General features: G+C 44.9%; 1 protein-coding gene across 5 annotated transcripts in view; it reads left to right on the top strand.

Moving 5' to 3' along the window:
• Positions 1–26,768, top strand: part of gabpb1 (GA binding protein transcription factor subunit beta 1) — a 103,605-nt gene that overhangs the window by 2,032 nt on the left and 74,805 nt on the right. For all 5 annotated transcript variants that reach the window (XR_007250628.2, XM_048563179.2, XM_048563178.2 and 2 more), the window contains exon 2: positions 24,596–24,737. Coding sequence is in view for 4 of the 5 variants with exons in the window: in XM_048563179.2 (XP_048419136.1) it covers positions 24,630–24,737 (108 nt within the window). In the remaining variant the exon portion in view is untranslated. The remainder of the gene's footprint in view (positions 1–24,595; positions 24,738–26,768) is intronic.

Here is a 26,768-nt window from a genome sequence, read left to right as displayed (position 1 = left end):
GGCAAAACCACACTGGACTGTCTTGATTAACCTTGGCCTTTCCAAATGTAGATTGATTCTGTTCCTCAGAGTTGCTTCCAGTAGTTTTCCCACCACTGAGTTTAGATTGGCTGGCCTATAGTTTCTTTGCTTAACCTTTGCTCCTTTCTTGAATAATATTACCACATTTGGTTTGATTTATTATTGTCATGTACTGAGATACAATGAAAAGTATTGTTGTGCAAGCTAACCAGACGTATCATATTTTACACAAGTCCATTAGGGTAATTGAACAGAATACAGGACATAGTGTTACAGGTACAAAGGAAGATCAACTCTAATCACTGAAAGGCCCATTCATAAGTCTAATAACAGTAATGAAAAAGCTGTTCTTAAATATGTTAGATAACAAAGTGTGAAGCTTGATGAACACAGCAGGCCAAGCAGCATCTCAGGAGCACAAAAGCTGACATTTCGGGCCTAGACCCTTCATCAGATGATCCTATTATGTAGATTGCAAAACTCACACAATTCTCATAGCTTTGGTCTAACCAACTTTACATATAGTTGCAGCATAATCTTCCTGCTTTTAAACTCTGTACCACAGCTAATGGTACTATCCCATATGCCTATTAATCACTTTATCCACCATCAGATGATGAAGGGTCTAGGCCCGAAACGTCAGCTTTTGTGCTCCTGAGATGCTGCTTGGCCTGCTGTGTTCATCCAGCTTCACACTTTGTTATCTTGGATTCTCCAGCATCTGCAGTTCCCATTATCTCTGATACATTCTTAAATATGTGAAGTGTTTTCAAACTTTTGTATCTTCTGGCCAATGGAAGAGAATATAACCAGGGTAGGAGGGGTCTTTGATTATGTTGGCTGTTTTCCCAAGACAGCAGGAAGTATAGATGGAGTCAGTGGGAGGAAGACTGTTTTCATGATGAACTCAGCTGCGTTTACAACTCTGCAGTTTCTTGCAGTCTTAGGCAGAGCAGTTGAAGTACAAAGCTGTGATACATCCAGACAGATGCGCCATAAAAAGCATTCTATAAAAATTGATGAATCATTGCGGACATGTCAAATTTCCTTAGCCTTCTGAGAAAATAGAGTTATTGGCGTACTTTCTTGACTGTAGCATTGACATGGATGAAACAGGGTAGATTTTTAGTGATATTTGCTTCTAGGAACTTGAAGCTCTCTGCCTCAGCACCATTGATACAGAGGGGTATGTCCTCTGCTCTGCTTCCTGAAGTCAATGACCAGCATCATTTTTTTTTGTTTACTCGTGTTGAGGGAGAGATTGTTGTCTTTACCACTGTTGCCACTAAGCTGTCTATCTCTTACCTGTACTCTCTGTCTTCCTTGTTTGAGATTAGACCCACTGCGGTGGTATCATCAGCAAAAGTGTAAAAGAGCTGAATTTGGCTAGCCAGTTGAGAGTGTAAAAGGAGTGTAGTAAGGGGCAGAGTACGCAGGAGCAGGGGCATCGGTGTTGAAGATTACTGTGGAGGAGGTGCTGTAGCCTGTCCTTACTGACTGCAGTGTGCAGGTCAGGAAGTCAATCCAATTGTATAGCAGGGAAGAGAGCCCTAGGTTTCTCTACTCCTCCAGAGCTTCTGCTTTAGGCCCTTGGTATCTTCCATAAGCCTCCCTTTCTCTTCTAATCCAATATTGTATATCCCTCGATTTTCAGTGTTCACAGGATTTGCTGGTACGACTTTTTTCTTCATTGAATACGTTGGCCATAATGGGGCGGCAGGGTGGCTTAGTGGTTAGCACTGCAGCCTCATCACCAGGGACCCGGGTTCAATTCCAGTCTTGGGTGACTGACGGTGCAGAGTTTGCACGTTCTCCCCGTGTCTGCGTGGGTTTCCTCCCACAGTCCAAAGATGTGCAGGCTAGGTGGATTGGCCATGCTAAATTGTCAGTAGTGTTCAGGGGTGTGTGGGTTATAGGGGGATGGGTCTGTGTGGGATGCTCCAAGGGGTGGTGTGTGACTTGTTGGGCCAAAGGGCCTGTTTCCACACTGTAGGGAATCTAATGTGCTATCCATATTTCATCGAACAAGGGTTTTACAGTACAGAAGGAGCCTATTTGACCCATCAGGCTTGTACTATCTTGTGAAAGAGCTACCAAGCTAGTTCCATTCTTCAACTCTATCTCTGTAGCCCTCAAAAAAATTCATCACTTCCAAATAAAAATCTGTCTTTTTTTTTGAAACCTCCTATTGAATCCACCTTCACCACTCTCTCAGACAGTGCATTCCCAAATCTTAATAACTCTTTGAGGAAAGAATTTTCTCCTCATCTCGCTCCTAGCTCTCTTGCTGTCAATCTTGTAATTGTGACTCCCACCATTACGGACTACAAACTTGTGGAAATAGAAGAATATCCTTCTTTACCCTGTCAAAATTGTTCACAATTTTGAGCACCTTAAGTTCACCTCTTTAGTCTTCTCAGCTCTGAGGAGAGCAAGCACAATTTCTTTAATCTTGTATCAAAAATCTCTCATTCCTGGTTGTTCTAGTATATCTCCTCTGCACTACTTCTTCTAGGGCTTTAAATAAGCTTATCCTTCCTTAAATAAGGTGTTCAGTTCTGAACACAATGGTCAGACCACATTTGGAGCAGTGATTTGTAGAGGTGTAGCATCACTTCCTTGCTTTTATAGTTTATGCCTCTGTAAATCCAAGGATCCTACAAGCCACCTTAACTGTTTCAACTTGCCTGGCTACTTTCGGTGAATTATGCACTTGAACCCCGAGGTTCCTTGGCTCCTGTATCCCCCTCAAAGTTGTATCACTGAACCTGTATTGCTCACCTATACCTACCACCTATTTTCTATCTTTAGCCAGCTTCTACTCTGTGCTGCAAAGGATCCATTTCGGTGAAAACTTCCTGTCAATAGCTGTATGATTTTGCCTCTTACCTCTCTCTGCAATCTAGGGTTCATACCATCCAGGGTCTGGCAAACGTTTTAGCAATGCTTCATCTATCACGATCTGCTCAGTTGCTCACCACCCAAATTTGTCACTGGGCCATTGTTGCCATCTTCAAGTATATTTGAAGAACACATTCCAGTTTGTTTTAGTGTAGCCTGCCATCCTTTCCTCTTGCTTCCTTTTAGCCAGCCTGTTCCAGTCTTAGCCTGCGTTATCTACAAATCACTGCTCCAAATGTTATCCTTTCTTCGTTATCCTGCTACTGTAGCTTTGAATACCCTGTGTTTATTTCTCATCAATCCGTTCCTAGCTTGCACCCTATTCATCTCTCTTTTCAAAGTCTCCTTTTTTTAAGAAATTACTGTTTTATGTACCAAAATGTTTCTAATCAAATTGACCCACTAAAACCTGTACTTTTTCAGTCTGGGATCTTAATTTATTTTTTGATTTTTATCCTTTCCCAACCTAATATTTCATAGAATCCCTACAGTGTGGAAACAGACTATTTGGTCCAATAAGTCCACATCCACTCACTAAAGAGCATCCCACCCAGACTCATCCCTTCTACCCCATGCATTTCCCATGGCCAATCCACCTAACCTCTTTTGCCCCTTACCTCTATCTACAATCTAGGGTTCATCCCATCCGGGGTCTGGCAAACTTCTTTAACTGGAGTGCTGCCAGCCTTTTTAGCGGTGCTTCATCTATCACTATCTGCTCAGTTGCTCACCACCCATCTTTGGACTGAGGGAGGAATCTACATCACCCAGAGGAAACCTATGCAGACAAAGGGAGAATGTGCAAACTCCACATAGTCAGCCAAGGCTGGAGTTGAACCCATGTCCCTGGCGCTGTGAGGCAGCAGTGCCAACCACTATAATTATGTTATGATTGCCATTTCTCAAATGCTCCCCCTACAATGACAGTCCTCAGAGGGCTTGCCTCTTTTCCTAGGAACAGATCCACCACAGCTTCCTCCCTATAGGACTGAAAATGTACTGTTCTGGATCATTCTCCTGCACGCATTGCAGGAATTTCTCCCATCCTGTGCCTCATGCTACAACTTTTTACCCTGTCTACCATCAGGTAAATGAATTACCAACTATCACAGCCTTGCTTGCCCAGCAGGTTTTCATAATAGGACCATAAGATATAGGATTGGAAGTAAGGCCGTTCGGCCCATCAAGTCCACTCCGCCATTTAAATCATGACTGATGGGCATTTCAACTCCACCTCCCTGCACACTCCCCGTAGCCCTTGATTCCTTCTGAGATCAAGAATTTGTCGATCTCTGCCTTGAAGGCATCCAACGTCCCTGCGTCCACTGCACTCCGTGGCAATGAATTCTACAAGCCCACCACTCTCTGGCTGAAGAAATGTCGTCTCATTTCAGTTTTAAATTTGCCCCCTCTAATTTTACGGCTGTGCCCATGAGTCCTAGTCTGCCCACCTAACGGAAACAACTTCCTAGCGTCCACCACTTCTAAACCATGCGTTATCTTGTAAGTTTCTATTAGATCTCCCCTCAACCTTCGAAACTCTAATGAGTACAATCCCAGGATCCTTAGCCGTTCAGCATACGTTAAACCTACCATTCCAGGGATCATCCGTGTGAATCTTCGCTGGACACGCTCCAGGGCTAGTATGTCCTTCCTGAGGTGTGGGGCCCAAAATTGGACACAGTATTCTAAATGGGGCCTCACTAGAGCTTTATAAAGCTTCAAAAGCACATCGCTGCTTTTAGATTCCAACCCTTTTGAGATAAACGACAACATTACATTCGCTTTCTTAATTACAGACTCTACCTGCAAGTTAACCTTTAGAGAATCCTGGACCAACACTCCCAAATCCCTTTGTACTTCTGCTTTGCGAATTTTCTCACCATTTAGAAAATAGTCCATGCCTGTATTCTTTTTTTCTAAAGTGCAAAACCTCACATTTACTCACATTGAATTTCATCAGCCATTTCCTGGACCACTCTCCAAAACTGTCTAAATCTTTCTGCAGCTTCCCCACTTCTTCAGTACTACCTGCCTGTCCACCTATCTTTGTATCATCGGCAAACTTCGCCAGAATGCCCCCAGTCCCTTCATCCAGATCATTAATGTATAAGGTGAACAGCTGCGGCCCCAACACTGAACCCTGCAGGACACCACTCGTCACTGGTTGCCATTCCGAAAAAGAGCCTTTTATCCCAACTCTCTGCCTTCTGTCAGACAGTCAATCCTCAATCCAAGCCAATAGCTCACCTTGAATACCATGGGCCCTCACCTTGCACAGCAGCCTCCTGTGAGGCCCCGTATCAAAGGCCTTTCGGAAGCCTAGATAGCTAACATCGACTGGGTTTCCCTGGTCCAACATACTTTTTACCTCTTCAAAGAATTCTAACAGGTTTGTCAGGCATGACCTCCCCTTAGCAAATCCATGCTGACTTGTTCGAACCTGACCCTGCACTTCCAGGAATTTAGAAATCTCATCCTTAACGATGGATTCTAGAATTTTACCAACTACCGAGGTTAGGCTAATCGGCCTATAATTTTCCATCTTTTGCCTTGATCCTTTCTTAAACAAGGGGGTTACAACAGAAATTTTCCAATCATCTGGGACTTTCCCTGACTCCAGTGACTTTTGAACGATCACGACCAAAGCCTCCGCTATTTCCTCAGCCACCTCCCTCAGAACTCTAGAATGTAGCCCATCGGGGCCAGGAGATTTATCAATTTTTAGACCTTTTAGCTTTTCTAGCCCTTTCTCTTTTGTAATGCCTACCATACTCAACTCTGCCCTCTGGCTCTCCCTAGTTGTTGGCATACTTCCACTATGAAGACTGATGCAAAGTACTTATTAAGTTCTTCAGCTATTTCCTTATCTCCCATCACTAGCCTTCTAGCATCAATTTGGAGCGGCCCAATATCTACGTTTGCCTCTTGTTTGTTTCTTATTTATTGAAAGAAGCTTTTACTATCATTTCTAATATTACTAGCAAGCCTACCTTCATATTTGATCCTCTCCTTCCTTATTGTTCTCTTTGTTATCCTCTGTGTGTTTTTGTAGCCTTCCCAATCTTCTGATTTCCCAGTGCTCTTGGCCACTTTATAGGCTGTCTCTTTTTCTTTGATATATTTCCTGACTTCCTTTGTCAGCCATGGCTGTCTAATCCCACCCCGGATAATCTTTCTTTTCTTTGGGATGAACCTCTGTACTGTGCCCTCAATTACACCCAGAAACTCCTGCCATTGTTGGTCCACTGTCTCCCCTGCTAGGCTCTGCTTCCAGTCGATTTTCGGCAATTCCCCTCTCATACCCCTGTAATGACCTTTATTTAACTGTAATACCATTACATCCGATTTTGCCTTCTCTCTTTCAAACTGCAGACTGAACTCTACCATATTATGATCGCTGCCTCTTAAGTGTTCCCTTACTTTAAGGTCTTTTATAAAGTCTGGCACATTACATAGCACTAAGTCAAAAACTAAGCAAAGATGATTCTCGATAGGAGTGAGAGAGACAGGGTAGTTGTCTTGAGGGACTTCAACTTTCCAAATATTGACTGGGAACACTATAGATCGAGTACAATAGGTGGGTCAGTTTTTGCCCAGTGTGTGCAGGAGGGCTTCCTGACTCAGTATGTAGATAGGCCAACAAGGGCCGAAGCCACATTAGATTTGCTACTGGGTAATGAGCCCGGCCAGGTGATAGATTTGGAAGTAGGTGAGCACTTTGGTGATAGCGATCACAATTCTGTTATGTTTACTTTAGTGATGGAAAGGGATAGGTGTATGCCACCGGACAAGAGTTATAGCTGGGGGAAAGGCAATTACGATGAGATTAGGCAAGATTTAGGGAGCATAGGATGGAGAAGGAAACTGCAGGGGATGGGCACATTAGAAATGTGGAGTTTATTCAAGGAAAAGCTCCTGTGTGTCCTAGATAAGTATGTACCTGTCAGGCAGGGAGGAAGCTGTAGAGCGCGGGAGCCGTGATTTACGAAGGAGGTAGGATCTCTGGTCAAGAGGAAGAAGGCAGCTTATGTTCGGATGAGATGTGAAGGCTCAGTTAGGGCACTTGAGGGCTATGAGGTAGCCAGGAAAGACCTAAAGAGAGAGCTCAGAAGAGCCAGGAGGAGACATGAGAAGTTGTTGGCAGATAGGATCAGGGTAAACCCTAAGGCTTTCTATAGGTATTTAAGGAATAAAAGAATGATGAAAGTAAGATTAGGACCAATCAAGGATAGTAGTGGTAAGTTGTGTGTGGAGTCAGATGAGATAGGAGAGGCGCTAAATGAATATTTTTCAACAGTATTCACTCTAGAAAACGACAATATTGTCGAGGAGAATACTGAGATACAGGCTACTAGACTATGTGGGATCGAGGTTCACAAGGAAGTGGTATTAGAAATCCTACAGAGTGTGAAGATAGATAAGTCCCCTGGACCAGGTGGGATTTATCCTCGGATCCTCTGGGAAGCCAGGGAGGAGATTGCCGAGCCTTTGGCATTGATCTTTAACTTGTCATTGTCCACAGGAATAGTGCCAGATGACTGGAGGATAGCAAATGTGGTTCCCCTGTTCAAGAAGGGGAGTAGAGACAACCCTGGTAATTACAGACCAGTGAGCCTTACCTCAGTTGTTGGTAAAGTGTTGGAAAAGGTTATAAGGGATAGGATTTATAATCATCTAGAAAAGAATAAATTGATTAGGGATAGTCAGCACGGTTTTGTGAAGGGAAGGTCGTGCCTCACAAAACTTATTGAGTTCTTTGAGAAGTTGACCAAACAGGTAGATGAGAGTAAACCGGTTGATGTGGTGTATATGGATTTCAGCAAGGCGTTCGATAAGGTTCCCCACAATAGGCTATTGTACAAAATGCGGAGGAATGGAATTGTGGGAGATATAGCAGTTTGGATCAGAAATTGGCTTGCTGAAAGAAGACAGAGGGTGGTAGTTGATGGGAAATGTTCATCGTGGAGACCAGTTACTAGTGGTGTACCACAGGGGTCGGTGTTGGGTCCACTGTCGTTTGTCATTTTTCTAAATGACCTGGATGAGGGCGTAGAAGGATGGGTTAATAAATTTGCAGACGACACTAAGGTCGGTGGAGTTGTAGATAGTGACGAAGGATGCTGTAGGTTGCAGAGAGACATAGATAAGCTGCAGAGCCGGGCTGAGAGGTGGCAAATGGAGTTTATAACATAGAACATAGACAAAGAACGTTACAGCACAGTACAGGCCCTTCGGCCCTCGATGTTGTGCCGACCTGTCATTCCGGTCTCAAGCCCATCTGACCTACGCTATTCCATGTACATCCATATGCTTGTCCAATGACAAATTAATGTACCTAAAGTTGGAAAATCTACTACTGTTGCAGGCAAAGCGTTCCATTCCCTTACTACTCTCTGAGTAAAGAAACTACCTCTGACATCTGTCCTATATCTTTCACCCCTCAATTTAAAGCTATGCCCCCTCGTGCTCGCTGTCACCATCCTAGGAAAAAGGCTCTCCCTATCCACCCTATCTAACCCTCTGATTATTTTATATGTTTCAATTAAGTCATCTCTCAACCTTCTTCTCTCTAATGAAAACAGCTTCAAGTCCCTCAGCCTTTCCTCGTAAGCCCTTCCCTCCATACCAGGCAACATCCTAGTAAATCTCCACTGCACCCTTTCCAAAGCTTCCACGTCCTTCTTGTAATGCAGTGACCAGAACTGTACACAATACTCCAAGTGCGGCCGCACCAGAGTTTTGTACAGCTTCACCATAACCTCCTTGGTTCCGGCACTGGATCCCTCTATTAATAAAAGCTAAAACACTGTATGCCTTCTTAACATCCATGTCAACCTGGGTGGCAACTTTCAAGGATCTGTGTACATGGGCACCGAGATCTCTCTGCTCATCTACACTACTAAGAATCTTACCATTAGCCCTAAGCTTTGCCTTCTGGTTACTCCTACCAAAGTGCATCACCTCACCCTTGTCTGCATTAAACTCCATTTGCCACCTCTCAGCTCAGCTCTGCAGCTTATCTATGTCTCTCTGCAACCTGCAGCATCCTTCAAAGTAAGCAGCAAGCAGCAAACCTCTTCAATGCCACTGCATACAGTTTCCAATCACAAAACAACCTTCAACAATGATTCTTTACCTCCTGCCACTAAATGAATATGAATCCAAATTTGCCAAATTGCCCTTAATTGCATGGATTCCTACCTTGGTGTCCTTTTCAAAAGCCTTACTGAAGTCCATGTAGACAAAACACTGTACTACCTTCATTAACACACCTAATCACCTCCTCAAAAATATTCCATTAAACCCATCAGATATGACAAAGCCATGTTGACTACATGTGATTAATTTATGCCTCTCCAAATCAAGATTAATTCTAACCTTCAGATTTTATTCCAATAATTTCTCGACCATTAGACCCAGCAGCATCTCAGGAGCACAAAAGCTGACGTTTCAGGCCTAGACCCTTCTTCAGAGAGGGGGATGGGGTGAGGGTTCTGGAATAAATAGGGACAGAGGGGGAGGCGGACCAAAGATGGAGAGAAAAGAAGATAGGTGGAGAGGAGAGTATAGGTGGGGAGGTAGGGAGGGGATAGGTCAGTCCAGGGAAGACAGACAGGTCAAGGAGGTGGGATGAGGTTAGTATGTAGGAGATGGAGGTGCGGCTTGGGGTGGGAGGAAGGGATGGGTGAGAGGAAGAACAGGTTAGGGAGGCAGAGACAGGCTGGACAGGTTTTGGGATGCAGTGGGTGGAGGGGAAGAGCTGGGCTGGCTGTGTGGTGCAGTGGGGGGAGGGGATGAACTGGCTGGTTTTGGGATGCGGTGGGGGAAGGGGAGATTTTGAAGCTGGTGAAGTCCACATTGATACCATTGGGCTGCAGGGTTCCCAAGCGGAATATGAGTTGCTGTTCCTGCAACCTTTGGGTAGCATCATTGTGGCACTGCAGGAGGCCCATGATGGACATGTCATCTAAAGAATGGGAGGGGGAGTTGAAATAGTTCGTGACTGGGAGATGCAGTTGTTTATTGCAAACCGAGCAGAGGTGTTCTGCAAAGCGGTCCCCAAGCCACCGCTTGGTTTCACCAATGTAGAGGAAGCCACACCGGGTACAATGGATACAATATACCACATTGGCAGATGTGCAGGTGAACCTCTGCTTAATATGGAAAGTCATCTTGGGGCATGGGATAGGGGTGAGGGAGGAGGTGTGGGGGCAAGTGTAGCATTTCCTGTGGTTGCAGGGGAAGGTGCCGGGTGTGGTGGGGTTTGAGGGCGGTGTGGTGGGGTTGGAGGGCAGTGTGGAGCGAACAAGGGAGTCACGGAGAGAGTGGTCTCTCCGGAAAGCAGACAAGGGTGGGGATGGTAAAATGTCTTGGGTGGTGGGGTCGGATTGTAGATGGCGGAAGTGTCGGAGGATGATGCGTTGTATCCGGAGGTTGGTGGGGTGGTGTGTGAGAACGAGGGGGATCCTGTTTGGGCGGTTGTGGCGGGGGCGGGGTGTGAGGGATGTGTTGCGGGAAATGCAGGAGACGCGGTCAAGGGCGTTCTCGACCACTGTGGGGGGAAAGTTGCGGTCCTTGAAGAACTTGGACATCTGGGATGTGCGGGAGTAGAATGCCTCATCGTGGGAGCAGATGCGGCGGTGGCGGAGGAATTGGGAATAGGGGATGGAATTTTTGCAGGAGTGTGGGTGGGAGGAGGTGTATTCTAGGTAGCTGTGAGAGTCGGTGGGCTTGAAATGGACATCAGTTACAAGCTGGTTGCCTGAGATGGAGACTGACAGGTCCAGGAGGGTGAGGGATGTGCTGGAGATGGCCCAGGTGAACTGAAGGTTGGGGTGGAAGATGTTGGTGAAGTGGATGAACTGTTCGAGCTCCTCTGGGGAGCAAGAGGCGGCGCCGATACAGTCATCAATGTAACGGAGGAAGAGGTGGGGTTTGGGGCCGGTGAAGGTGCGGAAGAGGGATTGTTCCACGCAACCTACAAAGAGGCAGGCATAGCTGGGGGCCTATGCGGGTGCCCATGGCCACCCCCTTTGTCTGTAGGAAGTGGGAGGAATCGAAAGAGAAGTTGTTGAGGGTGAGGACGAGTTCGGCTAGGCGGATGAGGGTGTCGGTGGAGGGGGACAGTTCCAGTTACAACACCACACACACCACCCTCACCGCTGCTGCTGCCGCCGCCCACCCAGCTCATCCCACCGCCGACGGAACCCCGCCCATGGCCCTCACCGACGGAACCCCGCCAACGGCCGACGACCTCATCGTTCCGCCCACAATCTCCACAGCCAGCAATCCCACAGTGGACAGCCACACGGAGCCCTGCCGCATTTTCACCTTCCCCCCAGGCCTAGCACTGACTGAGGATGAACGGTCAGTCCTAAGCAAGGGGCCCACCTTTGTCCCCCTCCACCCACACATCAACGAATACCAGTCACATTTGGGCATAGAGCAGTTTTTCCGCCGCCTTCGTCTCCACGCTTACTTCTTCAACCGGGAACTTAACCCTCCCTCCACTGATCCCTTCGCCCGCTTCCAACACAAGTCCTCCTCCTGGACACCAACCCCAGGCCTCCTACCCTCCGTCGACCTCTTCATCTCCAACTGCTGTCGAGACATTAACCGCCTCAACCTCTCCACCCCTCTCACCCACTCCAACCTCTCCCCCGCAGAACGGGCAGCCCTCCGCTCCCTCTGCCCCCAACCCCAACCTCACCCTCAAACCCGCAGGCAAGGATGGCGCACTGACCTCTACATCGCTGAGGCCAAACGCCAACTCTCCGATACCTTCTCCTACTGCCCCCTTGATCATGACCCCCCACCCCACCCGCCCCGAGCACCAAACCAACATCTGCAACACCATTCATGACCTCATCACCTCAGGGGACCTCCCACCCACAGCCTCCAACTTCATTGTTCCCCAACCCCGCACGGCCCGTTTCTATCTCCTTCCGAAAATCCACAAAACTGCCTGCCCTGGTCGACCCATTGTCTCAGCCTGTTCCTGCCCCACTGAACTCATCTCCACCTGTCTGGACTCCATTTTCTCCCCTTTGGTCCAGGAACTCCCCACCTCCGTCCGTGACACCACCCACACCCTCCACCTCCTTCAGAACTTCCAATTCCCTGGGCCCCAACACCTCATTTTCACCATGGACGTCCAGTCCCTGTACACCTGTATTCCACATGCAGATGGCCTCAAGGCCCTCCGCTTCTTCCTGTCCTGCAGGCCCGACCTGTCCCCCTCCACCGACACCCTCATCCGCCTAGCTGAACTCGTCCTCACACTCAACAACTTCTCTTTTGACTCCTCCCACTTCCTACAGACAAAGGGGGTGGCCATGGGCACCCGCATAGGCCCCAGCTATGCCTGCCTGCCTCATTGTAGGTTACGTGGAACAGTCCCTCTTCCGCACCTACACCGGCCCCAAACTCCACCTCTTCCTCCGTTACATTGATGACTGTATCGGCGCCGCCTCTTGCTCCCCAGAGGAGCTCGAACAGTTCATCCACTTCACCCACCAACACCTTCCACCCCAACCTTCAGTTCACCTGGGCCATCTCCAGCACATCCCTCACCCTCCTGGACCTGTCAGTCTCCATCTCAGGCAACCAGCTTGTAACTGATGTCCATTTCAAGCCCACCGACTCCCACAGCTACCTAGAATACACCTCCTCCCACCCACCCTTCTGCAAAAATTCCATCCCCTATTCCCAATTCCTCCGCCTCTGCCGCATCTGCTCCCACGATGAGGCATTCTACTCCCGCACATCCCAGATGTCCAAGTTCTTCAAGGACCGCAACTTTTCCCCCGACAGTGTTCGAGAACGCCCTTGACCGCGTCTCCCGCATTTCCCGCAACACATCCCTCACACTCCGCCCCCGCCACAACCGCCCAAACAGGATCCCCCTCGTTCTCTCACACCTCCCCACCAACCTCCGGATACAACGCATCATCCTCCGACACTTCCGCCATCTACAATCCGACCCCACCACCCAAGACATTTTTCCATCCCCACCCTTGTCTGCTTTCCGGAGAGACCACTCTCTCCGTGACTCCCTTGTTCGCTCCACACTGCCCTCGAACCCCACCACACCCGGCACCTTCCCCTGCAACCACAGGAAATGCTACACTTGCCCCCACACCACCTCCCTCACCCCTATCCCAGGCCCCAAGATGACTTTCCATATTAAGCAGAGGTTCACCTGCACATCTGCCAATGTGGTATATTGTATCCATTGTACCCGGTGTGGCCGCCTCTACATTGGTGAAACCAAGCGGAGGCTTGGGGACCGCTTTGCAGAACACCTCTGCTCGGTTTGCAATAAACAACTGCACCTCCCAGTCGCGATCCATTCCAACTCCCCCTCCCATTCTTTAGATGACATGTCCATCATGGGCCTCCTGCAGTGCCACAATGATGCCACCCGAAGGTTGCAGGAACAGCAACTCATATTCCGCTTGGGAACCCTGCAGCCCAATGGTATCAATGTGGACTTCACCAGTTTCAAAATCTCCCCTTCCCCCACCGCATCCCAAAACCAGCAAGTTCATCCCCTACCCCCACTGCACCACACAGCCAGCCCAGCTCTTCCCCTCCACCCACTGCATCCCAAAACCAGTCCAGCCTGTCTCTGCCTCCCTAACCTGTTCTTCCTCTCACCCATCCCTTCCTCCCACCCCAAGCCGCACCTCCATCTCCTACCTACTAACCTCATCCCACCTCCTTGACCTGTCTGTCTTCCCTGGACTGACCTATCCCCTCCCTACCTCCCCACCTATACTCTCCTCTCCACCTATCTTCTTTTCTCTCCATCTTTGGTCCGCCTCCCCCTCTGTCCCTATTTATTCCAGAACCCTCACCCCATCCCCCTCTCTGAAGAAGGGTCTAGGCCTGAAACGTCAGCTTTTGTGCCCCTGAGATGCTGCTGGGCCTGCTGTGCTCATCCAGCCTCACATTTTATTATCTTGGATTCTCCAGCATCTGCAGTTCCCATTATCACTCATTTCTCGACCAGTGATGTTAGACTCGCTGGCCTAGTTCACAGGCTTAGTCCTACCACCCTTCTCCAGTAATGATACGACATTAGCTGTCGTCCAGTCCTCTGACATTTCTCTGGCAGCCAGAGAGGAATTGGAAATCAATGTTAAAGCCTCAACAATCTCCTTCCTGTCTGTCACAACAGCCTAGGATACTTCTGAAAATTACCACCCTTAATAGATAAATGACTCTCTACTGCAGTCTCATGCCACTCTTGAGACAAAACAATTTACATTTGTCTCATTTGCAGCATTGAAAATGTAGGTAGACAAATTTCAGGGAAGTGTAACAGTAATAGGGTAGTGATAGTGTAGGATTTCAACATCCCCAACATCATCTGGGGTAGGCATTGTGTGAAAAGTTTACAGGGAGCTGAATTCTTAAAGTGTATGCAGGACAGCTTTTTAAACTAACATGCAGAAAGCAACATAAGAAAGGGACTAGTCTTGGGCTTAATTTTAAGTAGGGAAGCTGGCTAAGTAGTTGAAATATCAGTAGGAGACATTTTATAGGCAATTATAACTGTTAGATTCTTAATTCCAGAAAAGGACAAGGTTGGGCCTGAAATCAAAGCTCTCAACTGGAGAAAGTCTGATTTTAATAATCAAATACAATTTCACCGGAGTGGATTGACAGCAGGTAATTTCAGATAAATTTGTCTCAGAACAGTGGGATGCATTCAAGAAGGAAAGAGAATATAGACCTGCAAATACAGTGAAGCAGAAGAAAGCATTTGTAGGCATATTAGAGACATATGATAAGACATCTTGGGATTTCCAACCTCTCTAATAATGAGAAAATTAGCATCAAGGCACTTTATCTAAATGCTCATAGTATTCGCAACAAAGTAGATGAATTAACAGCACAAATCCTCTTGAATGATTATGATGTGGTAGGCATCACAGAGACATGGTTGCAGGGAGTTCAGGACTGGCAGTTAAACATCCAGGGATTCACAACATATCGAAAAGACAGGGAGGTGGGCAGAGGGGGTGGGGTTGCCTTGTTAGTTAAGAATGGAATTAAATCTACGGCACTGAATGACATGGGTCAGAAGATGTGGAGTCTGTGTGGGTGGAATTGAGGAACCACAAAGGCAAAAAAACTATAATGGAGTTATGTACAGACCTCCTAACAGTGATCAGGACCAGGGGCGCAAGATGCACCGAGAAATAGATAGGGCATGTCAGAAAGGCAAGGTCACGGTGATCATGGGGTCTTCAATACGCAGGTGGATTGGGTGAATAATGTTGCCGGTGGATCCAAAGAAAAGGAATTCATGGAATGTTTGCAGGATGGCTTTTTGGAACAGCTTGTAATGGAGCCCACAAGGGAGCAGGCTATTCTGGACTTAGAACAGAGAACATAGAACATTACAGCACAGTACAGGCCCTTCGGCCCTCGATGTTGTGCCGACCTGTCATACCGATCTGAAGCCCATCTAACCTATACTATTCCACGTACGTCCGTATGCTTATCCAATGACGACTTAAATGTACTTAAAGTTGGCGAATCTACTATCGTTGCAGGCAAAGCGTTCCGTTCCCTTACTACTCTCTGAGTAAAGAAACCACCTCTGACTTCTGTCCTATATCTTTCACCCCTCAATTTAAAGCTACGCCCCCTCGTGCTCGCCGTCACCATCCTAGGATAAAGGGTCTCCCTATCCACCCTATCTAACCCTCTGATTATTTTATATGTTTCAATTAAGTCACCTCTCAACCTTCTTCTCTCTAACGAAAACAGCCTCAAGGCCCTCAGCCTTTCCTTGTAATACCTTCCCTCCATACGAGGCAACATCCTAGTAAATCTCCTCTGCACCCTTTCCAAAGCTTCCATATCCTTATTGTAATGCGGTGACCAGTACTGTACACAATACTCCAAGTGTGGCCGCACCAGAGTTTTGTACAGCTGCAGCATAACCTCTTGGTTCTGGAACTCAATCCCTCTATTAATAAAAGCTGAAACACTGTATGCCTTCTTAACAGCCCTGTCAACCTGGGTGGCAACTTTCAAGGATCTGTGTACATGGACGCTGAGATCTCTCTGCTCATCTACACTACTAAGAATCTTACCATTCGCCCTGTACTTTGCCTTCCGGTTACTCCTACCAAAGTGCATCACCTCACATTTGTCCGCATGTTGTACAAAATGCAGAGGAATGGAATTGGGAGATATAGCAGTTTGGATCGGAAATTGGCTGGCTGAAAGAAGACAGAGGGTGGTAGTTGATGGGAAATGTTTAGAACATTACAGCACAGTACAGGCCCTTCGGCCGTTGATGTTGTGCCGACCTGTCATACCGATCTCAAGCCCATCTAACCTACACTATTCCATGTACGTCCATATGCTCATCCAATGACGACTTAAATGTACCTAAAGTTTGTGAATCTACTACCGTTGCAGGCAAAGCGTTCCATTCCCTTACTACTCTCTGAGTAAAGAAACCACCTCTGACATATCTTTCACCCCTCAATTTAAAGCTATGCCCCCTCGTGCTCGCCGTCACCATCCTAGGAAAAAGGCTCTCCCTGTCCACCCTATCTAACCATCTGATTATTTTATATGTTTCAATTAAGTCACCTCTCAACCTTCTCTCTAATGAAAACAGCCTCAAGTCGCTCAGCCTTTCCTCGTAAGACCTTCCCTCCATACCAGGCAACATCCTAGTAAATCTCCTCTGCACCCTTTCCAAAGCTTCCACATCCTTCTTATAATGCAGTGACCAGAACTGTATGCAATACTCCAAGTGCGGTCGCACCAGAGTTTTGTACAGCTGCAGCATACCCTCTTGGTTCCGGAACTCGATCCCTCTATTAATAAAAGCTAAAACACTGTATGCCTTCTTAACAGCCCTGTCAACCTTTGCCAGACTTTAATTTAGCCAAGTCAAAAATCACATGACACCAGAATATAGTCTAACAAGTTTATTTGAAAACACAAGCTTTTGGAGCGTTGCTCCTTTATCAGTTGTTAGTGAAAGAGGAGGTATCAAGATGTGGAATTTATAAGTAAAAGGTCAAAAGATCATACAAGTGATGCAAATGTATGGAAATAAACCCAAAATGGCTGGCTCATTCCTGCCTGTTAAATATTTAATCAGTTAGAAAGGAGATGCAGGTTTTGATTGATTAAAACGCAAATCTCAGAATTTCTTTCAAGTCGCTGCCCCGAGATAACTAAAGATTTTACTGGTGTAAACAAGAGGTGTGAGGCCTTGTCTAGAATCTGTGTTTTAAACTGGAGTCAGACTGTATTTATTTCCAAAGCAGGAATTTGTAAAATGCCCCATTGACTGTGTGCTTTTTGAACAAAATAGAATGTGTCTGTTTTAATTAACTCCTTATGAACTGGCATTCTTGATGTACTGTCAATTCTGCTATAACACATATTCAGTCAACGCAAATTGGCTGTAATGTGATTGATGAATAGGGGAGAGATAATGGGAACTGCAGATGCTGGAGAATTCCAAGATAATAAAATGTGAGGCTGGATGAACACAGCAGGCCAAGCAGCATCTCAGGAGCACAAAAGCTGACGTTTCGGGCCTAGATCCTTCATCTCTGATGAAGGGTCTAGGCCCGAAACATCAGCTTTTGTGCTCCTGAGATGCTGCTTGGCCTGCTGTGTTCATCCAGCCTCACATTTTATTATGATGAATAGGGGAACTCTGTTTCGAAAATGCAAACTTGTGTGGGCTGTAACGTGATTCCATCGGTGCACCGAGTACGCGTCGCCATCACATGATAGTTTAGTGGGCTTTGTCGTGAAGTGCGTTTCAAATGAGGTAAAGTACAAACTCCATCCCCTGTCAAATCATCTTGACTTTTTTTTTCAAGGTAATGTGTTAAATTTACTTTTTCATTATTATTTACGAAGTAAACATTTATTCAAATTGTGCTATCTTTGTGTTAGGCTTTTGAGTGTTTTTGTTTTGTTTTGGTGGTCTGCCTGTAACCCCACTTTTCCTATAGGCCCTGTTATTTCTATAGCACAATCTTCTATAACGTAATGTTGTATAGCAATGCAACTATTGTGTTATAGCAGAAGTGACTGCTGATTAAAAATTATATGCCTCAAATACAGTTAAGTTTACTGTATTATTCTGTCTGATTATTATAGTTTGTAAAATTTATTTAACTCAATGTAAATATCCTTGTTCAATCAAATGGCCACTTGAAATATCAACGGTTGATTCATTTTAAGTCAATTTCTCCTAAAATGCTACATCTTCTATGATGCCAGAGTAGACAGTTGAGGTTGCGGGTGAGAAGGATTCCTGCCAATAAGTTTTATTAAAGGCAAATCTTCATTACTATTTATGCGATTCATACTGTAAATAAAGTACAGCAGTGATGTGTATATCCCTGAATTGTGCTTCTATTACATTGATTATGTGGACTTCTTGATTATCTAAAATATTTGATCAGCATACTCCTGCTCCTTAGGTCCCATTAATAAAAAGTTTACTATACTGGTAAAGAAAGAGTAAACAATGAATGGTGAGACACCAGGCTACACAGAGCATCAGAGAGACCCTGATGTGCACATCCAGCAATCCTTGAAGGTAACAGGGCGGCTGGATCAGGGGATTAAGAAGGCATATTGGACATGTTAACTTTAATAGCAATAGCAATAAATACAAGAGCAGGGAGGTTAGGATGGGGCTATTTAAGATGTTAAGTAGCCAGTGTGCTGTTTAGATTGGCGCGTTATAGGAAGGATATGACTGCATTAGAGAGGAGGTAGAAGAAATTCACCAGCATGTTACTTAGGCTGGAGCATTTCAGTTATGAAGAGAGACTAGATAGGCTGAGGACCTTTTTCTTTTGAGCAGAGAAAGCCAAGGAAAGACCTGACTGAGGAGTGCAAAAATATGAATCGTAGAGTCCCTACAGTGCAGAAAGAGGCCATTCGGCCATCAAGTCTCACCGACCCTCCAAACCCCATATTTACCATGGCTAACCAACCTAGCCCTCACAGGAAACTGTGGGGGTGGCACAGCAGCTCAGTTGTTAGCACTGCTGTCTTCGCACCAGGGACGTGGGTTCGATTCCACCCTCGGGTGACTGTCTGTGTGGAATTTGCACATTCTCCCAGTGTCTGCGTGGGTTTCCTCTGGGTACTCCTGGTTTCTTCCCACAGTCCAAAGATTGCAGACCAGGTGCATTGACCAGTCTAAATTCCCCATATCAGGGATGTGTAGTTTAGGTGGGAGTGGGTCTCAGTGGGATCCTCTGAGAGTCAGTGTGGACTTGTTGGGCCAAAGTGCCTGCTTCCACACTGTAGGCAGTCTAAGAATACTAAGAAAAAACTGGAGCAGCCAAAGGAAGCCCACGCAGACATGGGGAGAATGTCTGTGTGGAGTCTGCACGCTCAGCCAAACCTGCAATTGAATCTGGGTTCCTGGTGCAGTGAAGCAGCAGTGCAAACCATTGAGTTCCCATTGCCACTGTTACCCAAATGTGACAAGCATGCTCAGGGCAGATAAGGAGACCATTTTCCCATTAGTGGAGTAAATAACCAGTGACACTGATTTAATATAAGGGGCAGGAATGTTAGAGGGGCTGTGAGGAAGAACGTATAATCTAAAGGGTGGTGGGTATCTGGAAGTGACTGCCTGGAAGGGCTGTAAAGGCAGGAAGTCTCACAACATTCCAGAAGTATTTAGCCGAGCACTTGAAGCACCAAGTAAGGTTATGGACCAAGTTCTGGAAATTGGGACGAAAGTACTTCAACGCCTGATGATTGATGAGGACACAATGGACCAAAGGGACTCTTTCCATCGCTGTCACACGCTGACTTGGTGCCATCCAGTCTTTATCTAATTACAAATCACAACTTTGCAACGGTGATCATAGCTGAATATCTAGTTGACTTTCCTGCTGATTCCTTTCCTCCACTGGGTGCTGAGGATAGTTGCAGCAACACTGACTTTGTGTCAAATCTGGAACCTATACTTAGCTAGTCTTTATCTTGAGACCTTAAACTATTAGCAGAGTTGAATGTGTAAGTGTTGCTGTACATCTGTACCAAAGATCTTACCGCATAACTCAAGCAGCATTTTCTTTGTGTGTAAAAATGCAATAAGACTGTATTTGACAGAATATAAAGTCAATGTTAAATATTTTTTGTAAATATATGAATTAGGTGCAGGAACAAGTAGCTTAAAAGCTCTTAAGCTCCCTGAACGTGCTCTACCATTTAGTACACTCTTGGCTGATTTGATTGTAACCTAAAATCTGCATTTCAATTAGCCTGAAGATGTTTCATCCCATTGTTTAACAAGAATCTATTTACCTCTGTCATAAAAATATTCAAGGATTTGACTTTTTGATCATTGAGCACAAGTTCCAGCCTCTTCATGTCTACTACATCAAGACTGCCCAGGATCTTTATGCTTCAACCAAGTCATCTATTCTTCCAGCCTCTGCTGAAGTTTAGAAGAAGAGGGAGACACCATAATAAGAAAATAATGCCTAAAATGTAATAGGCTATTGTAAAAATTCCATTGTAATTTGGGGAAAAATTTTCTAATAATGTTACGTTTGCTTTAGACGTGTTGTGTTTAACACTAGGTTGTTGTTTTTATGGTAGACATACCATTTTGGTTTTGAGTTTGGGAGGGGAGAAATAGCCCTGTCCACATTCTCTTGCCAATCTTAGCAGTGTCTTCTGCCCAGGTGTGTTTGCAGTATTAAAAGAGAGAGAACTTACGTTGTTCTAGCAGGTTTTTGCAGATGAAATCATTCTGGCTTCAGATGCAAAAAGATAATCAAATGGTGCATTATTTCATGGCCCACACAAAAGCAGAAATTGCTAGAGAAAGTCTGGCAGCATCTGTTGCAAGCACCTTCTGTAATTGAATGGGAAGGTGCTGTAGGTTTGTTGGGAGTGAATCAGGGGGTTCCAGAAGGGACAGTCTCAGTGGAATGCTGAGAGGGAGGGAAGGGGAAAAAATCCATTGATGGCATCCCACTGGAGATGACTGTTATGATCCTTTGGATGGGAGGCTGGTGGGGTGAAAAGAGGCTAGGTGACGGCAGAAGTGGGAAATGGATTGGGCATAGCTAAAGACCCTGTTAACATTGGTGGGGAATCCTCTGTTGTGGAAAAAGGTGGACTTTTGAGGCCCCCTATGAGACGTGGCATAATCACAAGCGATGTAATGAAGACAGAGAAACTGGGAGAATGGAATGGCGTCCTTTACAAAAAGCAGGGTATGAGAATGTATAGTTAATGTAACTGGAGACCATGTGTTTGAAATTGGTATTGTTGGCCAGTCTATTCCCAGAAGTGGAAATAGATATCAAGTAAGGGAAAGTTGGATTCAGAGATCAACCGTGTGAAGATGAGCAGGATGGAAATTGGAAACAAAATTGATTTTTTTTATTTTCAATTCCAGACAAGGGAGGGAAGCAGCTGATGATGTCATCAATGTACTGCCATCAGACACTCCTTCCTCCCTCCTGTCAGTGTTCTGTAGGGATTGCGCCTTCCTATGCTGTCACAGAAGGTGTGACACTTGCCCGTTTGCCTCCTCCCTCCCCACTATCTGAGGCTCCTTGCAGTTGAAGCAGTTATTTACCTGCACATCACTCAATCTAGTCTAGCTCACAATATGGTCTGCCACATTGGAGAGATGAAGCAGACTTGGTGACCACTTTGCTCAATTCCACTTATGGACCACTTTGTCCACAAAAATGATCCCAAGCCTTCAGTTGCTTGCCAGTTCAACATGGCACAGAGTTCTCTGGCTGACATATCTGCCTTGGGCAGTACTCCAACGAGGCCCAGTGCAAGTCAGAAGAGCAACACCTCATCTTCCATTTTGGGGCATTGCAGCCTTCAGGATGCGATATCAAACTCAATAATTTTGGAGCATGACTACCTCCTTTCAAATGTTTATAAGCACCCTCCTACTCCAGATTCTGTCATGAGATGGGTTGCTTTCAGCCAGACCGTTTTCACCCACTGAGTCCCAATTATCACCTATCTGGCTTCTTTCTCTTTTCTTCCTGCCTTACTATCTTAATCTCTTTGTTTGCCTAACTTTTTCTCTCGATTTCCCTCTCCACCTATCTACTCACTCCTCTTGTCAGTCCGTTGTTTGCATAAAAACCCCTGTTTCCTAGCTACCATCAGCTCTTGAAGACATCACTGGACCCAAAATGTCAACTGCTTTCTCCCCATAGATGCTGCCATACCTGCTGGGTTTTTCCAGCAATTACTGGTCGTATAAGAGTGTACAGTAGTACTTTGCAATAGTCCTTTTGACCTCTCAACCTTTCAATAATATCATTGATCTGTAGTCTCAATTCCAGTATTATGCTGTATATCCCGGTTTGCCTGTCTTGTAAGTAGTGTTGCCGAATGCTGTCTAGCCTCCTTGGTTTACAGTAGTAATTTGGACATTTTGCATCATGAAGTACAGACTTTTTGAGGTTGTAGTCTATCACAAATCTCTCTCCAGAATAATTAGGAAATATCTTTTTTAAATGTGAGCGTCACTGTTAATGCCAGTATTTGTTATCCATTCCTAATTACCCTTGAAGATGGTGGTGACCCCTCTGTATGGTGTAGAATTTTGATCCCACTGTTCCAAGTCAAGATGAAGTGTGGCTTGGTGGGGAAACTCGCAGGAGGTGATGTTCTGCTCTTGTCCTTTAAGATGATGGAGGTCACAGAACTCTTCATTGTTTGAAAATTTAGTGGCTGTGCGGCCCTGGTCTTGGGTTTGGGTGGTACTGTCCCAAATGAGCATTGGTGAATTGCTGGAGCGTATCTTTGTGTATTACACATACTGCTGCCACTGTACATCAGTAGTGAAGACATTGGATGTTTAGATTGGTGGATGAGGTATCAACTGCTTTGTCCTGGTGTTGATGTTGAGCTTCTTGAGAATTGGAGCCCTACTTATCCGTACAAGCTGATAGTATTCCCTCTTGCACTTCTTGAATTCACACTAATGCCTTGTAGAGAGTGGACAGTTCTATTAATAGTATTCCAACTATTAAAGTGTAGGACATTTTTTTTAGACCTAATGTGAATTTCCTGTTAGTAAGGCCAGGGTGGTACAAGATGTTGATGTAAAATTTATCTGTGTAATAAATTCAGATTTTGCAATAAGCAAAGATGATATGTTTAAGAGACAGACCCATGCTCTTGTCTGAACATAGAATTTGTCATTACATGGCTGTGGGTGACTACCGAAGTATTGAGTAATGTAGAAAGATGAGAAAAGGGAAAATAATTAATAATCATCTCACAGCTGTAGGCTGAATTAATAGTATTGACCAGGTTTCTGTACTTAACCAGCATTACCATTTATTACAAATAAATAGACTCTAAATACAGGGAAACAGTTCAAACTGTAACCCCCTTATTAACCTTCACATACCCACAGAAAGACACAAAAACATTGCTATTGTGGCTGGAGGGATAAATTGGGGATACAGTTTCACCCCCATCAACATGGTTGCCTGATGTGATCCTTTTGGTTTGTCAGCACTTGCTGTTTCTTGGTCTCTCCCAGGTGTTTTTGCTTGCTTGCAGGATGCCCAGAGTGATCACTTTGCACTTCTCAGCACTTAACCTTATCTGCTACATATCCTCTAATACATCAACTCTGTATGCCTTTTTCCATTCAGCTTGCATACACACATCATGGTTTAACTCTCATGAGGCTATTTGGCTGAATGGTGCGTTGGATTACCTGCTATTAAATGAGAATAAGATCCTTTTCATAACTTTATGCTCTATTTTGAAACATAAGAGAATTGAGTTTGGGAATGGAGCAGAAATCTGTTGTTTCCTGCCCAGATGCGTGTTAGGACAAATGCCGCCTTCAGGAAGGGTGGGATTATAATGTCTCGATTGCTGGACTGAAGTTGATGGCACTGGGTTAACACATTCCCTGTTACCTGCACATTTTCTGCATGTATATCTAGTTGACATCAAAATGTGTTGAAATTACTAACCATGCACCTGATGCATGTTGCCTTTATCAGTTTGACCATCAAAGATTGAGGATGAACATATTCCTTTGTATTTGAAGTGCATCAAAGCACTTCTTAATCTTCTAGTCTTAAACAGTAATTGATTTGTGAATCCAACATGAGGATTTGCTCAAGTCTTAGGAGAATTCTGGTGGAATCATTGGCATGTTTTTATGAGAGTAATGTCTCAAATCTGATGTTCGTAGAGGCGGAGCATGCAGGAAACTGAAAGCAACAATGAAAATGTTAAAATTGTGGTGTTGACTTTTTTTAGGAGCTAGTTTAGCTCAGCAAACATGAGCGATGGGCTATCAGACTAGCTGTTCATAGAATGTCAATAGCAGAGTTTTGGCTAAGTTTAGGTGTATTTCTTTACATCTAAAATGTTTCTGCAAACAGGTTGTATAATCAATACCATCCCAATTGAATGCAAAGTAGAGAGGTTGAACATATCATTGTGTGAAATGCTTTAGACATAGCATTTGGAAATAAACCAAATGGTTGTAAAATGAAATGTTCCTTTTTACTCCTTTTTGTGCAGGCTCGTGCCTTTTTTTATCCCCATGCAGTTGGGTATTGATTATTGACCAGCTAATGTGAGCTAAACACAATATCTGTTTGAATATCATTCATAGGTACTGCTGGAATTGCATTGTACCTTTTGCCTAAATGTCTCTAGTGGATTTGGGGAAGAAACTATTAGAAGCTGCACGAGCAGGACAAGATGATGAGGTCCGTGTCTTAATGTCTAATGGTGCTCCTTTCACAACAGACTGGGTAAGTAGAGTATCTATACTTACATTTCATGTGTTTTGAACAGAGCAGTAGAATCATTCAGCATGGAAAAAGATCCTATGGTCCAACTATTCCTTGCCGATCATGTTCCCAAACTAAATTAGTCCCACTTGCCTGCATTGGCCCATATCCCTCCAAATTTTTCCCAATCATGTACGTGTCCAAATGTCTTTTAAGTGTTGTAACTGCACCACTTTGTCTGGCAGTTCATTCCACATGTGTACATTTGGAAAAAAAACACTTGCCCCTCATCCTTTTCAAAACTTTCTCCTTACCTTAAAAATATGCCCCCGAGCTTAAACTTCCCCCACCCTAGGGAAAGGACCTTTTGCCATTTGCTTTATCTATGTCTAACATGATCTTATATCTCTATAGTGTCATTCCTCAACCTCCTACGCTGTTTTGGAGAAAAAGTCCCATGCTATTCAGCCTATTTTTATAACTCGGGCCATCCATTCCCAGCACCATTCTGGTAAATCTTTCCTGAACCCCCTCCGATTTAGTAATACCCTTCCCATTGTGGGGCCACCAGAAGTGTACACTGTACTCCAGAACAAGCCTCACCAACATCCTGTACAACCTCAACATGACATCCCAATTCCTGTACTCAATGGTCTGAGCAACAAAGGTAAGTGTGCTAAATGCCTCTATTGGGCGTAGCACAATTTGCCGCGTGAATATCTGAAATAAGTAAAAATCTAGTTTACATAATATATCTTGTTACAAGTATGTCAGTGTTGATACTTTTATGGATGCAATGAAGGAAGACACTTGAGATAGCATGGAGCATAGATTACTTCAGAGTAACAGCTACTACATTTATTCAATGGTACAATTTTGCTGTTGTTTTAATGAAGGATAGTATACATCATTAACAGTGAGGTGTATTCATGAGTGAGGTGATGGCCTAGCGGTATTATCGCTGGACTGTTAATCCAGGAACTGATAATGTTCTGGTGGCCCAGGTTCAAATCCGTGGCAGATAGTGGAATTTGTATTCGATAAATATTTGGAGTTAAGAATCTAAAGATGACCGTGAATCCATTGTTGATTGTTGGAAAAACCCATCTGGTTTACTAGTCTCCTTTAGGGAAGGAATCTACCATCCTTATTTGGTCTGGTCTAAATCTAGACCCACAGCAATGTGGTTGACTCTTAACTGCCCTCTGTTTAATTAGGGATGGGCAATAAATGCTGCCCAGCCTGTGAATGAATTTTTAAAAAATTCATAGAGTCATAGTCATACAGCACTGAAACAGATTCTTTGGTCCAAGTTGTCCATGTCGACCAAGTTTCTCAAGCTAATCTTGTCCCACTTGTTCGCGATTGGCCCTGTATTCCTCTAAACCTTTCCTATTCATGTACCTGTCCAAATGGCTTTTAAATGTTATAACTATACTTGCCTCTACCACTTCCTCTGGCAGTTCATTCTACATACAAACCAGCCGTTGTGTGAAAAAGTTACACCTCTGGTCCTTTTAAAATCTTTCTTCCCTTGCCTTAAAAATATGCCACCTTGTTTTGAACTCCCCAACTCTCGGGGAAACACCTTTGTTATTCACCTTTATCTGTGTCCTTCATGATTTTATAAATCTCTAAGATCACCTCGCAACCTCCTATGTTCCAGTGAAAGAAGTCCCAGTCTGTCCAGCCTTTTGTTTTTGATAACTCAAACCCTCTATTCCTGGCGCCATCCTGGCACATCTTTTCTGAAGCCTCTCCAATTTAAGAATATCTTTCTAATAGCAGGGCAACCAGCACTGTACACAATACTCCAAAAGTGGCCTCATCAATGTCCTCATCTCAACATAACATCCCTACTCTTACACTCAATGATGTCAGCAATGAAGGCAAGTGTGCTAAACACCACCTTCACCACCTGTGACGCAACTTTCAAAGAATTGTGCACCTGAACTCCTAGGTGTCTCTGACAACAATACCTAGGGCCCTACTATTAGTTGTATAAGTCCTGCCCTTGGTTATTTTACCAAAATGCGATATCTCACATTTATC

Source organism: Stegostoma tigrinum, chromosome 33, assembly GCF_030684315.1.
Source record: "Stegostoma tigrinum isolate sSteTig4 chromosome 33, sSteTig4.hap1, whole genome shotgun sequence".
Taxonomy (NCBI): Eukaryota; Metazoa; Chordata; class Chondrichthyes; order Orectolobiformes; family Stegostomatidae; genus Stegostoma; species Stegostoma tigrinum.
This window is presented reverse-complemented; position numbering and strand designations above follow the sequence as displayed.